At 39.7% G+C, this 15,411-nt stretch overlaps 1 protein-coding gene across 1 annotated transcript in view; it reads right to left on the reverse strand.

The window, feature by feature from the left end:
* The window catches only part of LOC139203070 (glypican-5-like), a 43,566-nt gene that overhangs the window by 9,968 nt on the left and 18,187 nt on the right, over positions 1–15,411 (reverse strand). The window contains exons 8-9 of the mRNA XM_070832707.1: positions 10,982–11,102; positions 4,511–4,664 (exon numbers count right to left, since the gene is read on the reverse strand). Coding sequence (XP_070688808.1) covers positions 4,511–4,664; positions 10,982–11,102 — 275 coding nt within the window. The remainder of the gene's footprint in view (positions 1–4,510; positions 4,665–10,981; positions 11,103–15,411) is intronic.

The raw sequence follows: 15,411 nt of genomic DNA on the forward strand, positions 1-15,411 counted from the left end.
TCAGCTCCCGATCGCCTGGCAACCTACGTCCACCTCTCATCCTCCACTTCTGAATACTCATCAGTATTCAGCAAAGCCTAAATGTCATGAGAATTAATCACAATCATTTTATTCATCCCCCACTCATGCCTGCATCAAGGTATAGAGAAGGAGATACCTCAGGCCCGATAATGTGTGTGTTGAGGAAGCCAAGGGGTCGATATTGAGAAAGACATAATAGGTCAGAAAGCTGTACACTACTGTATCCGTCTCAGCCAGTCAGACCGGGCATCCATAAAACATACTGGATTACACACAAAGATATTGCAGTAACAGATGTACTGCCTGCATACACCCAAACACACTTAAATCTTGCACGAAAGCACATGTTGGGCACACACGCACAAACAAGAAGCCATAAACATCCATTTGTGCACGCACATCCGCACGCTTGCAAACACTCTCTGTCTCATGCAAGCACAATTTCATTTGCTCTTCCGTTCCTGTGAAATAATAAGCTCCACATTTCAGTGATTCAGATTTAGAGAAGTAGTTTGTAGGCAGAATTTTAAAGAGAGAGAGTCAGAAAGCGTGGACGGGCAGATTTAGTGGCAGATCTATCCCCCCCCAAAAAAAATAAAACAGATCAGAGCAGCCTGGATTTATTCATTTGATGCAGTTTTATTCATACTTTAACTCATAACTACCGACTTGATGCAATGTACAAGCATGAAAAATACAAATAATTCTAAAAATAAATGACTCTGTGTGTTTTGTGTGGTCTGGATGATGATACTGCATCACTCTTTCAGCTTCAGTGAGTGTGAGGCTTGTTTATATGCATAGAGATGCCGCCGCACGCGGAGACATTCAGAAAATCCCCTTTTGTCATTTATTGTGATTCTTTCTCCAGGAATTCGTTGTGGCTTGAGAGACGCGATCCCCGCACCCCGCCACCAGCTCAGTAAATCATAACCAGCAATTTTCTCTGTAAATAGCCAATGTACCAGTTTCAGGCCCAGTGGGAGGCATGAGTTTCCGCAGATCTGACACTTCAAGGTTAGTCTAAAGGGTAGGACAAATAAATACCTTGCACTTTTAGAGCTTTTAAATAAGGGTGTGATGCATCATGAGAAAGCAAACATTTAAGGTGGCATAAATGTTTTATCTCGTATGAACACAGGCTTCTTTCCACAACTACTATATCGGTGTTTACTAATGTTTTGAAAAGAATCCTGATGTAAAAATAATGAGATGTTTTTCATTTTCTTCAAAGTTATTATCCTCTGAAATATAGTGGTTTATAATAACTCAGTTTGGCTCCATTTGACTCAATGGTCTTCCTTCGGATAATTAAGTAAATGTCCTAACTTTGATAGAGGTTACGCTTGGATACTTATTGTGAAATCAGGTTCTCAATCCCTAAACTTCAATAGCGATCTTCACCTACAGGAGATAACCCCCCCCCACTTTTTAAACCACAGATCATTTCTACGATCACAAGGTTTTGTGGATGGTCTGACGAGGGGGTTGCAGCGTGACAACTGGAGTAATTGTTAAGACCATTAAGAACTAGGATACTAAAACACACGTGTTGGGCCTTTAATCTCTCCTACCTGCTCTCAGAGAAACCCTGAAGCTCTCTCAAATTCTCTTTCAAGGTTTTTATGTTGCTCGGCAGTTGGAACAGTCACAGTAGGAACGGCCCGCTGGAGTTCTGCACAGACCTAAAATTAAGGCTCAAATCGTGCCCGCAACCACTTCCTTAACTGAACCTCTTTTAAGCCAACCCGACTGAAACCAACTCAAAACCCAACTCAACCCCAAAGAGGTTTGCTATTTTGCTGTATTTTGCTGTATTTTGTCAACAATATAAAATCTTATATTTAATCAGGTAAACTCAAGATCAAGATCTCTATAGCAGGAGAACAGCAGGTGAAAAAAGACAAGCATCACCGAGAGAGAAAGACATATACATACATATACCGCAACACAATGCCTGACACCCAGAACTCTGTTGGGACCCATCAGGTTCAGGTCTGCTAGCCGACTGCAAACTACTGACTACATTTTTCAGAAAGACAGAAATTCTAATTAATCCCTACACAAACTTTTTTTTTTAAATTATCATGCCTTTTGTTTCATTTTGTTTCTTCTTGGTCTGTGACCCCAGACACCACTGACCTATAGCTCAGTATCATGAAGGAGTAAAAAGCCGCATTCATGCTTTACGTCACTGTAGGGATATAGACTCATGACTCCAGTGATGGCGAGGACAGTACAGGGATAATTAGAGTGTCAATGACCTTTGGCCCTATTACATCCTGCCCTCAGGGGCAGAGATCCCACCACCCGATGACATCACCAGGGTGTTGTGATCACGAGGGTGACATGACCTCTGATCAAGGGTAACAAGGTGATGATGCAAAGAATGAGCACTGGTTTAGTAAATTATTACAATCAATCCCACGAAGCAACAACACCTCCAATTAATATTCTATTGTATTGTATTGGATTCTATTCGAGAACTTTTCTGTGCTGTAAAACTAAAACTGAAGAAAATACCACCAACAAACATTGTTATGGCTTTATTGGTTCGACCTTACAATAATTGGCCGAGGTCAGCACCCATACGAACATAGAAACAGCAGTCACAAACCACTTGGGTGTCATGGAAAGTTCCATCACCATAAATGTGGCCGGGGTCTTCTGGTATGCTGACCAGTTAATCAACATATGTGTTTTTCCAGCTAAAGATAGACGTGGAAAGGGTTAGCGTATAGAGGAGAGAGTAGCTGCAGTATGTGAGAAGCCTATGGGGACTGTTTTGTCGGTTTGTCCTTCAGGCCTTTAATTAGAGCTAACTTTTGTGTTTTTAGCTTTTTTAATTGTTTTTTTTGTGATAACAGGAATAACAACAACAAATAATGACAGTTGGGTTGGAAGAGATAAAAAAAGACATAAGGGGAAGGCAATGAAAATAAATCAAAGTAAAGTAACTTTGCATACATAAACCTCACTAAATAGATCCAAAGAAATGGTGGTTAAAGTTGCAAGCAATGAAGAGTCCTGATAACAAGGGCATATAAGTCTAACTGGTAATAATTCAGAGAGGATTAGACAGTTTAGACAGTTATAGGAGCAGCAGGTAGCTGGATGTTCTTTAATTTGGTTGGAGATAACTTATTTGATGAAGCACTGGATCTAATAGATAGATAGATTGATAGATAGATAGACTGCTGGACTCTTTATTAGATTGTTTGTTCGCTTACACTTGTTTATTTCAGTGAACTTTGTAAAGCACTGTGAGACAACTCTGTTGTGATATTGGGCTATACAAATAAATTGAATTGAATTGAAAATTGAATTGAATAAATGATCTTACGTGAATGGATCATCACTGATCAATTTATCATCATTGATCATCATTAAGATGGCTTGAGTGGAGGCAGATCAAAATTTCAAAATGTCTAGAATAATTTAAAGGCTTTTTGAAATCTTTAATTGCCTGTTAAATGATGTTATAAGTGCACGTTACTTCAGTCTTTCTAAAATTCTGGTTGTGCTTTTCTTTGTGTCGATCAGCATCGGGCAAGATAATAATCACTTACAGTCACATTTAACTGACAAAGTCATGTTGAAGCTAATTTGTTTTTTGAGTGTTTAACTTTGTCACGTTAATCGTTGCTCTGTTAGGATTTATTTACATAGAAACACTTGATGTTTGACACCAAGTCCTGAGGTACTTATACTTTCAATTCTAAGCCCTCTCATCTTTTACTAACCTCTAAAACGCACTGTTTTTTATGGAAACTCCACCTAAAGAAACTGCCCATCCGTTGCGACTGCCCAACAATTTAAATATTAGCTAATTTTAACTACGTTCACTCTGTGGGATTGCCTCAAGGCTCCCAGGGGTCCCCAGATCTCCCTGTGACAGCCATGTATTATGTATAAGCTTAAGCATGATGAATAAGTCAAGAGATAAATGAATAATTACAGTCTATTTTTCCATTTCTGTTTTTGGGGCGACCTGGTTGTTAGTGCATCCTTTATCCCGTCCGTGGAGGACATTAGCTGCTGAGACCAGCAGAAAGAGAGATGGAAAAAGAGAGAAAGGAAGCTCAAGAGAGAGAAAGAGAGAGGGAGGACAGTTGAATCCATCTCTTAGTACTATCCCTGCCTCTGGGCATTTCCCTGCTGGCACAAGATATGTGGAGGCTGCAGCATTTTAAAACCTCCACCCTGCCAATGAACTCTGTGTGTGTGTCTTGTCTTTTATTTATGATGGTGTGTGTGTGTGTGTGTGTGTGTGTGTATGCACATGTATATGCTGATGTGTTATGTATGAATCAGAACGCCTATATTTGCACAAGCAATGAACTTGCAATCAATTCATGTGTATATACTGTATATGTGGGTGTATGTTTGCTCATGTTTGTTTCTCTATGTTTGAGTGTATGCTTGCCTGGATGCGTGTGTGAGTGAGTGAGTGTGTGTGTGTGTGTGTGTGTGTGTGTGTATGACTCACCGGTCTCCTCACCAGATGCTTCACAGCCATCTTCATCATCACAATCGTCTCCGCTGCCTCTCTCTCTCTCTATCTGTGCACTCCCTCCCTCCTCCTCCTCCTCTTCAGCCTTTCCTCTGGTTTTGCTCTCCCAGCCGAGCTCCGCTAACACCTCCTTAATAAAACACACACACACACAATGTACATGCAAGTTACATGCACAGTCCCAAACACTCAAGCATCACTGTGTGGATGGCAGTGTTGGTCAATTTGTCAACCACTTCAGTCCACACTTAAATATCTCAGCAGCTATTGGCTGGATTGGCATGAAGGTTCGTCCAGATATTCACGGCCTCCTCAGGACAAACTCGTATCACTTTGGTTATCCACTGACTTTTTATTTAGCACCATGAACGACAAAATATTTGTTAAAACTAATCACATTCCCAGCAGCCTCCGCTGTAGTTTGCATTTAGTGCTAATTAGCAAATGTCAACATCCTAAAAGGTTGAACATGGTAAATATTACATGTGAAACATCCATACTGTCACTGACATTGTGTCAGCAGGCTAATGCCAGCATCCAGCTCAATGCTACAGCTAATACTAATACTAAGAGCTGCCAGAGGATCAGAGAGTGAGTTGCAGTGAGCGCAGAAAGAAGACTCTTCTTCTCACAAGTCACAAACATAACAAACAGCTAATAGTAATGATGTCAAAGGTCAGAAATAAAGAGTGTTCTGATAATACTGGAAAGATTATGATACTAAAGCAGAGAAATAATGAATGTTTCTCTGTAATATTTTTGCCTCTAAAAAGGCACCAAAGGCTAAAAAAGACATCCGTGCACAAACACAGAAACAAGAAAAAAATACACAAGCACACAGACACACACACACACACACACAAACACAAACACGGATGCATACACACATAGGTCAGAGAGCATACCAAAGAGTAATTGAGGTCATGCTATCTCTGTTTGAATCCATATTCTCCATTGCTCAGCTAAGTCACAGCACGGATGCTGTGGCATGGTACATAATTGTGATGCTGGGTGAAAACCTCATGTCTCCTTAAGCTCAACTAATGATGGATTGGAAAAGCATCAAAAACATCCACTCAGTTTCTAAGTCAAATATTGGATTTGGACTTGGCGTCAATCAATGGTTGCAGAATTTGATTAACTCATAAAGGATAACACAAACTTTTTGTCCAAGAAAGAAACTATACAACACCAAAATCAGTTATTAGGTTTCCACACATACACAGGGACAGGAACATATAATTGGTTCGCGGCATGATGAATGTGTATTGTGGGGAGTCAAGGTGGGTAATATATGAATTCCAGCTGAGGACAGAGATAAGGCAAACAGCCACCAGTTTTAAAAAGGAAAACGATATATTGCACTGACATTTTATTCCATTTTATTTTCCCCTTAGATAACATTTTTATATATAAAGCAACGCTGATGCCACTAAGATTGTAACATCTATCAAAATGATTTATATTATCTTATGCTGGTGAAATCTGTCTGGCAAATTAAACACTACAAAGGCCAAACTGAGAGTCAACTGGTTGGGATTTTATAATTACCAACATTTTTAGAACGTTATTGCCATGCAGGATAAGAGTAGTTATCACAACGCTTCCTCGCCTCAGTTGCTTGTTGTTAGACACCCCAAAATCCGTTGTACTTTTCAGTATTTAAAGATGGTTTAAACATAATCCCTTTGGCGCAAGAACGTATGGTATAAGCTCTTACTATATACTGTGGTGCACGATGTGATACGCATATATTGATTGAGGAGGCAAATAGTTTACATTTTTCTTCACATTTTGATCCTGAAAATATGCAGCAGTAGACCTACACATATATGCAGTAGAATATGTCATGTAAAAAGATAAGACTTTTATTGTATTATGCATGAGATTTAAACCCACACTGTTGCTTCACATTTTGAGCAAGTGACCAAAAAGTCCAAAGTACAGGGCTACTTGGTATTTTCAACAGTTGGTTATATGGTCTATGTTGTAAGATGAGTTATCCTGCTTGATAGATGCAGGTTGGATACATAAGGAGGGACATCTGGCCCGTACAGTAGGCATGGGGGCAGCCATGGAAACAAGGGGAACCAAGGTTATTATATGACAGCATGTCCGAAGGGATATGGAGACAGACCAGACTCTGTGTAGTGATTCACCATCATGTCATCGGACTGCAAATGAGGGCTGAGGGACGACAAAAATACATTACAGCAATGTTACCACAGGACTGTGTTTTCATAGTCATGTGGAAATGTAAACAGAATTTGGGTCATGTGGCACTGAAGCTCTCCAATGAAACCAACAGTCCTACAAGTAGAATTATTCAAGGGTGGCAGCTCCAGGGTGAATGACAGGGGAAAAACTTACTTAGTGGACAAAATTAGGCTTTTAGTTTTTTTGGGGGGATTTTACAAAAATACAAGTCAGAGAAGATTCACTGGGTAATTTGCTAATCTGGAGACTCAATAGTAAAAAAGTAAAAGTCGATCTCGGGGTAGGACACCTCCGGCCACTGAGTGGGTTTATTGGCAGATCAGCCGGATGCTGGGAGACTAAAGCGACACGACTGAAAGCTGATCAAACCTTTTCTATGTATCCTGCAGGGTCAAGTGGGTGTGCCTGACATTCCTGTGTCTTTGGGTCATTTATGTAATTTAATTCTAGGCTTTCTATTGTTTTGTTTTTGTACCGCAATTTTACATTAACGCCTATGGGCAAATATTGTTTGTTTTCCCCCAGAGAGGGGCAGCTCCCGGATCTTTTAAAATGTATATCACATTTTAATGGACACCCTACAGCCAATCAGACCATTGTTAAAAGGTGTTATTGAGTGACCTTTAGAGGAGCTGGTGGGAGGATTTTGTTACCTTTGGACAGAAACAGGCTCGGCGTTCCACAATATTTTTAGTCTTTGTGCTAAGCCCATTGTCTGTCGGCTGGAGATCCATATATAATAACATTTCTTAACAGACAGAGCAGCATTTATCTTCTCATCTAACTCCTGACAAGAACGCAAATAAGCATTTCCCCCCCAAAATTTCAACTATTCCTTCAAAAACAGGAAGATTTAACTGCAGGTATGCCATGAAACAAGAACTTCCCTCAATGTAATTCAGACACACCAAACCCCCTCTTTCTGTTATCATTGGGTGTCAACTGCCTGCTGCATAATCGCCCGGTCTAAGAGTAATTCCTGGGAATGCTGGACGAGACCAAGAAGCAGCGGGAAAAGCAGAATTTAAAATAGTCCTCTAATGAAGACATCCTTGTCAGAGTTGCCATCTGCTGTCACTTAAGAAAAAAAGTGGGTGAGGAGTGGTGAGACCGCTGCCCTTTTCCTATACAGGGGGCAGCTCTCACAGGGTTGACTGGGCTCATCCTGATTGGCTAATCGTGTACATACAAATTTTAATTGCGAGGATTAGTGAGTGGCTACACTAATAGAATCCCATTAGAGCAAAAAGCCAGTGTGAAACACATCCCAGTGGTACAAAGGTCTAATTAACACGTAATGCAAAATTGGGACAGTAAGAGATAAGAAGAGACTGAGGGAAAGCCAGAAAGAAACAAAGACTTCTGAAACTCGGAAATTGGATGAAATAATTAAAATTCCAAGGATGCTTCTTTGTCCTGTTTCATATTTTGTCCCTCCTCTCATCCGAGCTGTGTGAGTGTATAAATGGCATTCATGACAGGCATGAATAATTATTAATACATAGCGTGCATTAATGAGTGTGTCTTAGATAAATGGCTTCCCCCACAGAGAAAGCACTGGGGCAGCTAGCATGAAGGAAGCACGGCCCAGGCCCTGGATTTCCAAAGGTGACTCTAAACTTGTTCAAAGGACAATAAAAGCTCACAGTGTGTACTTACTTACACACAGGGATTGTTTGTGCGCGCAGACTTGCAGTCTCTCAATTCATCAAAGAGATGGGAAGACTGCATACGGTTTGGAAGTGAAAATAGTTTGCATTGCAGATGAGCTGTGTTCTATCTGACTTTTTCTTTGGTTGACGTTGTAGCCAATTAGCATTTCCTACCATCCATCTACCCGGCATGTATAACAAGTCCAAAAACACTGATCTTGCTCCTTTTACTGCCACCTATAGAGTGTGCGCTGGTGTCCATGCGCTCACGTTAAAACACTCAATGTAAATAACAGACGAGTGTGGTTACACAGAATTAATAGGCCAGAGAAAGTACATCTAAAACATAAATGATGACATGGTGCGCTTGTGGTGTGTGTTTGTGTATACGGCGGGGTGGGGGGGTGGGGGTGGGGGAGGGGGGGAGCTGACTTGGCATTTCCTCCATGTAAATGCAACATGATTAATGGACTCACCACCAAAAGTAGATGGAGCACAGAAAAAAGCTTGAACAGCAAAAAGAGAAAAATAAACCTTAGGGGGTCGCATGACATGATTTTTTTCCATGAATATTCCATAACCACCAACAACACTTATGTTAGATAGATAGATAGATAGATAGATAGATAGATAGATAGATAGATAGATAGATAGATAGATAGATAGATAGATAGATAGATAGATAATATAATATAATAATATATAATATAATAATATATAATATATAATAATATAATATAATAAATAGATATGTTCAACGTTAGATTTCATCCATCATCCATTGCTATCACCACAGCAACACAACTTTTTTTTTTTTAAATTTTACTTTGTGATATGAGCGGCAGTAGGAAGGTCCTCCATGAAAGTTTTCTAAAAACTACAGTGTCTCGCCTTTAAAAAAAAAAAATCCACATTCCCACAAGTTCCTCAGGCTGTCTGGGAATGTCGTTTAGTTGTATCACAATGGTTTTGATCTTTTCATAGCATTTGTTGACAATAACAAAAATATCCTTTAATGGCTGAAAAAACTGTAAGTTTCTGTGTTGTCCTCTCTACTTGTTTGTTTGATCTTCCTCCCAGTATGTGTTTACTTGTCTGGCTTCCTGTTCGTCTGACTGTCTCTTAGGTGTCCTGAACACAGCCACGTGTTTTCTGGCACAAACAATGAATCATCATTATGAATAACCTTGATGTATCATTTTATGGGATCATATTAATATAGTTTTATGAATCACGCGTGCAAATCATATCACCATATTGCCAAGCTGTCCAGAGCTTTGAAAGTGCTGCATAAATCCAGTTTAATTGTTGAATTAATTAATTTATTACTGCATGGTATAATCTACATCTCTTCAGAGTGCTAACATTTAACTTTGTTGGACTAAGCAATGCTTCGAGCATATGATGTGACGTGGTTGAGAGTCAGATGTAGATGAGGACACACAGACAGAGTGTATCACACCTTGGTCATACTCTGAAGACAGAGCGGGAGGCTGAGCTTGATTTTTCAAGATCAAACAAACAGTAGCGTCATTATTTAAGCGTGGATATGAATACCTCCAAACACCGAGGGCAGGAAGCAACATTCCTGCTGAATGCTAACCACCATCATATGTCACGGTGTCACGGCCAAGGTGACTACCGAAGGTATTGTACTCCACGGAAGAATTATGAAATCACCCGCACATCCTCCTGCTTCGTCTGACTTCATACACACCTACAGCAACACTTAAGTTTACCTAAATACAGGTTTACAACAGAGGCTACTACATGATCCGCATGGTGCCACCCTAGCCTAACGCAAACATTTGTCACATCTTATTATTATTGTGGTTTGGTTAAATACAAAGAGAAAAAGACTTTTGGTTGTGCAAATAGAAAATTATCAACCCAAATACTTGATTCACATGATTATCGCTATAGGTTCATGAACCATTTCAGCATAAAAAGCAAAAATGTCGTCTGTTTAAGTGACAGTAAATGAGAATTGTGTAGAAATGATGAAGATTTTTTGGTTCATAAATGAAATACAATATATGAGTGTTAGCTTGCGTGCTCCAAATGTCAACAGGAGTTAACTGAACTAGGCTGATAAATGGACAGTTATTTACTGTTGGGGGGAGCTGTTCCTTTTAGCAAACACTGACCTCGTCATGGGCGCCCTGTGGAGAACGATATGTGAACTAGATAGTTGTCCTTTTGATGACGTTTTAAGCTCATGTGTCCAAAATGGAAAATGTCTCTGGGGGTAACGACAAAAACCAGTAAATGCCATGTTAGTCTGTGTATAAGATGCAATTTCTGCCTGATGGTGGTGCTAGAGGAAAGGTCAGGAGGTCATCCTCTATTCATAGACATGATTTTACATACATTAATTAGGATATTCAAGACGCTTTGTCATGGGCCAAAGTGTTAGTCGGGGTGAAACTATGAACAAATGAAATTAGATGAAAGGTCATGAGATCAATAAATCGTCTGGTGACCACAAATATCTATATCAATGTTATCTAATCAAGACAATCAACACGGCATTTACCCCACCGACTTTGCCTTATCTGAAGTGAGAATGTGTGTGTACCTGTGTCAGCTGCTCCAGCCTCTGTTTCGCCCCCTTCAGGACAGGGTCTGTATTACGCACGGTCATCTCTGAGTTCTCTCTCTGGGCTTTTAAACTGCTGCCAACCACACGACCTGCATAACTATAGAAAGACAGAACAAGAGAGAGACATACAGTACTTTCTGTCCCAGTTCTGAGTGTGTGTGTGTGTGTGTGTGTGTGTTGCTCTCCTGCCCCAGTTTTCCCACAGACACTATACTAATGTGTTCAGTCAGGGCGTAGTGACTGACTTCATGTGCAGGGACACACACACACACACACACACACACACACACACACACACACACACATAGTAAAATTAGCTTAATCCTGGCACAAAACTAAGACAGTCTTTTATTCAAGCAGAAAAGTCCCTTAAGACATTCAATATGGTGACATGAGTTCATCCTCTGGCAGACTGATCTTAATCTTAATCATCTTGTTTAACTCATAGAGATTTTATCAAGAACAGGTTGTTAAATGATTCAATGTAAGAGAAATGACTGAGAACACACCCAAAAGGTGGAAAATAGTGTAACTCACTTAATACCTTAAGTATAGTTTAATGATTCTATTTATTCTTATTTGGTGAAGCTTCTTTATTCCATTGCATTTCAGAGGAAAATACTTTACTCCTCCAGATTTACTCCACTGCATGAATCAGACTGTAAACTGAGCGTTCACACACAAAGCAGACAACCGTAAAACAAGATGCATCACAGTAATTTATGATTCTACTGTACATGAACTTAATGTTTGATCAGTAAAGAAATAATATTTCAACTACATGACATTTCTCAGAATTAGCATATTTAACTTAAAGAATCAAGCACACTTGACTAATGTTACTGCTTGACTTTTACTAAATACAAATACAAATACAAATAAACTTTGTTACTGGACTACCAGCACCAACCACACAGTGGGGCAGAGGTTTTACCCCCCTACAGGTGGCTCTAAAAGGTATATATGGCTATGAGCTTCTTAAACAAAATGATATTTGACCTGCTACCAGCCTTGAATGTGTCGAGGCTTTCCTGGACGATTTCCTCCATCCTACTCTGAGCTGCTACTTTTTCTGCAGATATGTGCAAATAATAACTTCATGCTGCACTTGTGATGACTAGCTGTGTAGAGTAGCCCGAACGGGGCACACGAACTTCATCACTGAGTTTGATCCTTGATCATCTTGCATATTGATGCATATTTCTGTGGTGGGCTTAGCAAGTATCTTGTATGGTTGGGGGGGTCGCTGTGGGTGGATCAAAAGGAAGATGAAGTGAGAGAAAAGCAAAAGAAAAGAGTCAGCAGTTCATGAGTCATACTTTTTCCAAGTCTCCAAGTTCCAAAACAGCTTTGCTTGCTAATACAATCAGAAACCAACTCAATAACCGCTGCGTCCACACCCTCGGAAACACAAACACGCTCTGGCTATGGCAACAGTGGAGGATGATTGTGGGAACCGGAGAGCAGATGCATGGTGGATGTCAACCAAATCTAAAAGAAAGAGACTTCACTAAAGCTAAGAGATGGTGTGGTGGTGAAGCCCCCAGCCTCTGGAGCCACTCTAACCCTGCGCGTCTCACATTCCACCAGAAACTTCACTCTGACGCTGTCTCTAATTAAGTTTATAAATATGTGTTTTATTCTGACAAAGATTGCATTTCCAAGCAAACATTTTTTTAAATAAAAGGTAACATCCTGGTTAAAAGTCATATTCGAGCCAAAGCGTTCATGTCCCAAGGCCTTAGCCTGGTTCTTTTTGTGTTCTGGCTTCATTAAGCCTGACATTGGCAACCCATGATAACTAGTCTCACAGAAGTGTTTATGAGCTTTCTCTGTGAGATACGTTTTCCTTCCCAGCTTTGAGCGAGTTCAAATTAAATGTGAAGCCAGTCACATCAACAGATCAAGAGCTGCATGTTTAATTTAAGAGATGATGAGACTACAGATCCTCGTGGGAAAATTAGGTCATTAGAGAGGCAAAAATAATATGATGCAGTGGGGAAAAAGAATACAGCACACAACTATAATACTTTTGCTCAATAGAAGCAGGACTAAATACAGTAAATTAAACATATACTGCTGACACTTTAAAAATATTTAATAGTCTTGAGTGTAAGTGCATGGAGAGAAAAAAATCACTGCCAGTTTAACTGTTATGTTTCATGATGAGATGCATTATCACAGTGATGGTGTTTCTGCTGCCAATGCAAAGGGGATTACTGGAGAAAAACGGCACTGTAAATGATTAAACATAATGGCTACAGGAAAAGAATCAATTAATGTGGGTCCGTGTGACTGTAACACCATGTACATGAATTAGTAGGAGCTGCCTTTCAGTGTGCCAACACTAGTCATATTTTAAAGCTGGATTTGTGGTTGACACAAGGGGTTAACAGATCTGCCGTAGGTATCTGCTGCACAGGGTTTTTTTTATATATCTTATTATATAGTTCAGCATCAGATATGCAACGCAAGACAGACGTGTCATACCTGATCGTGCTATATTGTGCTTTCACTATATATCCCTAAGAGACTGTGTTCACATTCTTCATTTACTTTGGACCCACGGTGGGAAGTCCATTATGAGATTACGGTTCCTTTAATGAGGAGGCACACATCAGCTGTGTTGTAGCTACGGCAGCCATGTCTGGCTCTGTATGGGCAAAACATTACACTTCAAAAGATTTTCTGTTTGTCTCGTATTCTTAAGTGCTTGACAAGCATGCAATCGGCTACAATGGTGGAAATACTTGGAGAGAATCTGATATCTGTGTATCATCACCTTTCCATCTATCATTTGTGCATAACTGGTCCTGTGACAAACCCTTTGTGTAAGCTGGAGCAGTGAAACGATACGTTAGTGGGTGGGCCATTTACATATTTTCTCTTTTGATCCGAACATTTACAGAGGAAGTTAGCCACAGTGCACAAAACAAAGTTGGACAGCCTGATTAATCGAGAAAGCATGAGTTAGGCCTAAAGTTAGCAGGCTAACACACTAATGTTACTTCATGAGACATGGCAAGTCTCTCAGATCTCTTAAACAAATGAACACACTTTCACCATGGAAACTGCTCACATTTATTAAAAAGATGTACCAGTGAGCAACAAGATCATAAGATGCATCCCGTCTAATATTTCTATGGGAATTGAAATCTGCTTTTACTGTATCTCTGAGATGAGTCAGTTTGGTTGAGAAAAGCAGGACATGATTCGACATGTACTGACGTGTGCAAACAGTTTAATTGAGAATCCTGTGTAAAAACAGGATATTGGGCTACATGTACACGCATTAACACATGTGATAAAAGGTTCAGCAAGCTCTCATCTAAACGATTTATAAAATCCAAGGCAATAGAGACAGCAGAATATGAGAGGAAAGAGGAGGGGAAAAAAAGGACAGGAAAGGAGAAGGGTGAGGAGGGAGGATGAAAAGGCTCAATTAAAAACCACAGACTGTGCCCTAGGGGGAAATCCCAAGATTCCTCAGACTCCAGCAAAGATTTTGGGGATCAATGTCAGCACCACACATCCACTGAATCTGTCTACACATTCAACACCTCACAAATATTCTTGCATATTCACGTTTTCCTTAAATCTAGGAATGTGTGCCTTCATTAGTAACAGTGAAGTGACAGAGGAGTGATTGATTTGACTTTTGTTTGTTCAAGGTTGGTTGAGCACAGTTACTTTTTTATCATATCAACCTGTTTATAATTACAATAGGAAATTAAATAATATAAATAGAGTCTTGAAGAAAGAAGACAGGAAATGAAAGTATAATTACTTACAGGCAGTTATGAGGCCAATATTATGAATGACTTTGAGGTGTATAAAGTTTCACAAGACAAGTGCAACAGCACAACAATATCGCAGTAAATCAGTACGTTCCTGCCAGAGCATTAAAAGATAGCTACGAGATGGCCACTTTCCAAGAACACATTAGTAGATAAACACCAAGAGCTGTTGTGTCTCTCAGTAAAGGAAGACCAACAGGCCTAATCATGAAAAATGCAGTGCTGGGTATCATAATTATCTCCATTAATGAATCCAATAGCTTAATGGTAAACTGAGTCTAAGGTGGAGGCAGGAGCATGTCTATAAATTACTTCCCTATAATCAGGAACTGAGAGGAAAACAACTCCAACAATATCTTTTCAACAACTCAAAGAAAAACAGATTCTGTCAGAAAACTGGGATTTTGTTGCAGTTTACAAAGGTTTTCTATAATATAGATATTTAAAGGTACATTTGTCATTGCAACATTTACAACGTATCTATATTCTGTAACTTTCTCAATATTAAAATCAGTTGCAATGCCAATAACTGTAATATATATTTCTGGACATCGAGTACAATATGAACTTACTTGTGTTTGCACTGTGTGACTTTTATTTAAGTAAGTA

The sequence above is a fragment of the Pempheris klunzingeri genome, chromosome 6, assembly GCF_042242105.1.
Source record: "Pempheris klunzingeri isolate RE-2024b chromosome 6, fPemKlu1.hap1, whole genome shotgun sequence".
Classification (NCBI taxonomy): Eukaryota; Metazoa; Chordata; class Actinopteri; order Acropomatiformes; family Pempheridae; genus Pempheris; species Pempheris klunzingeri.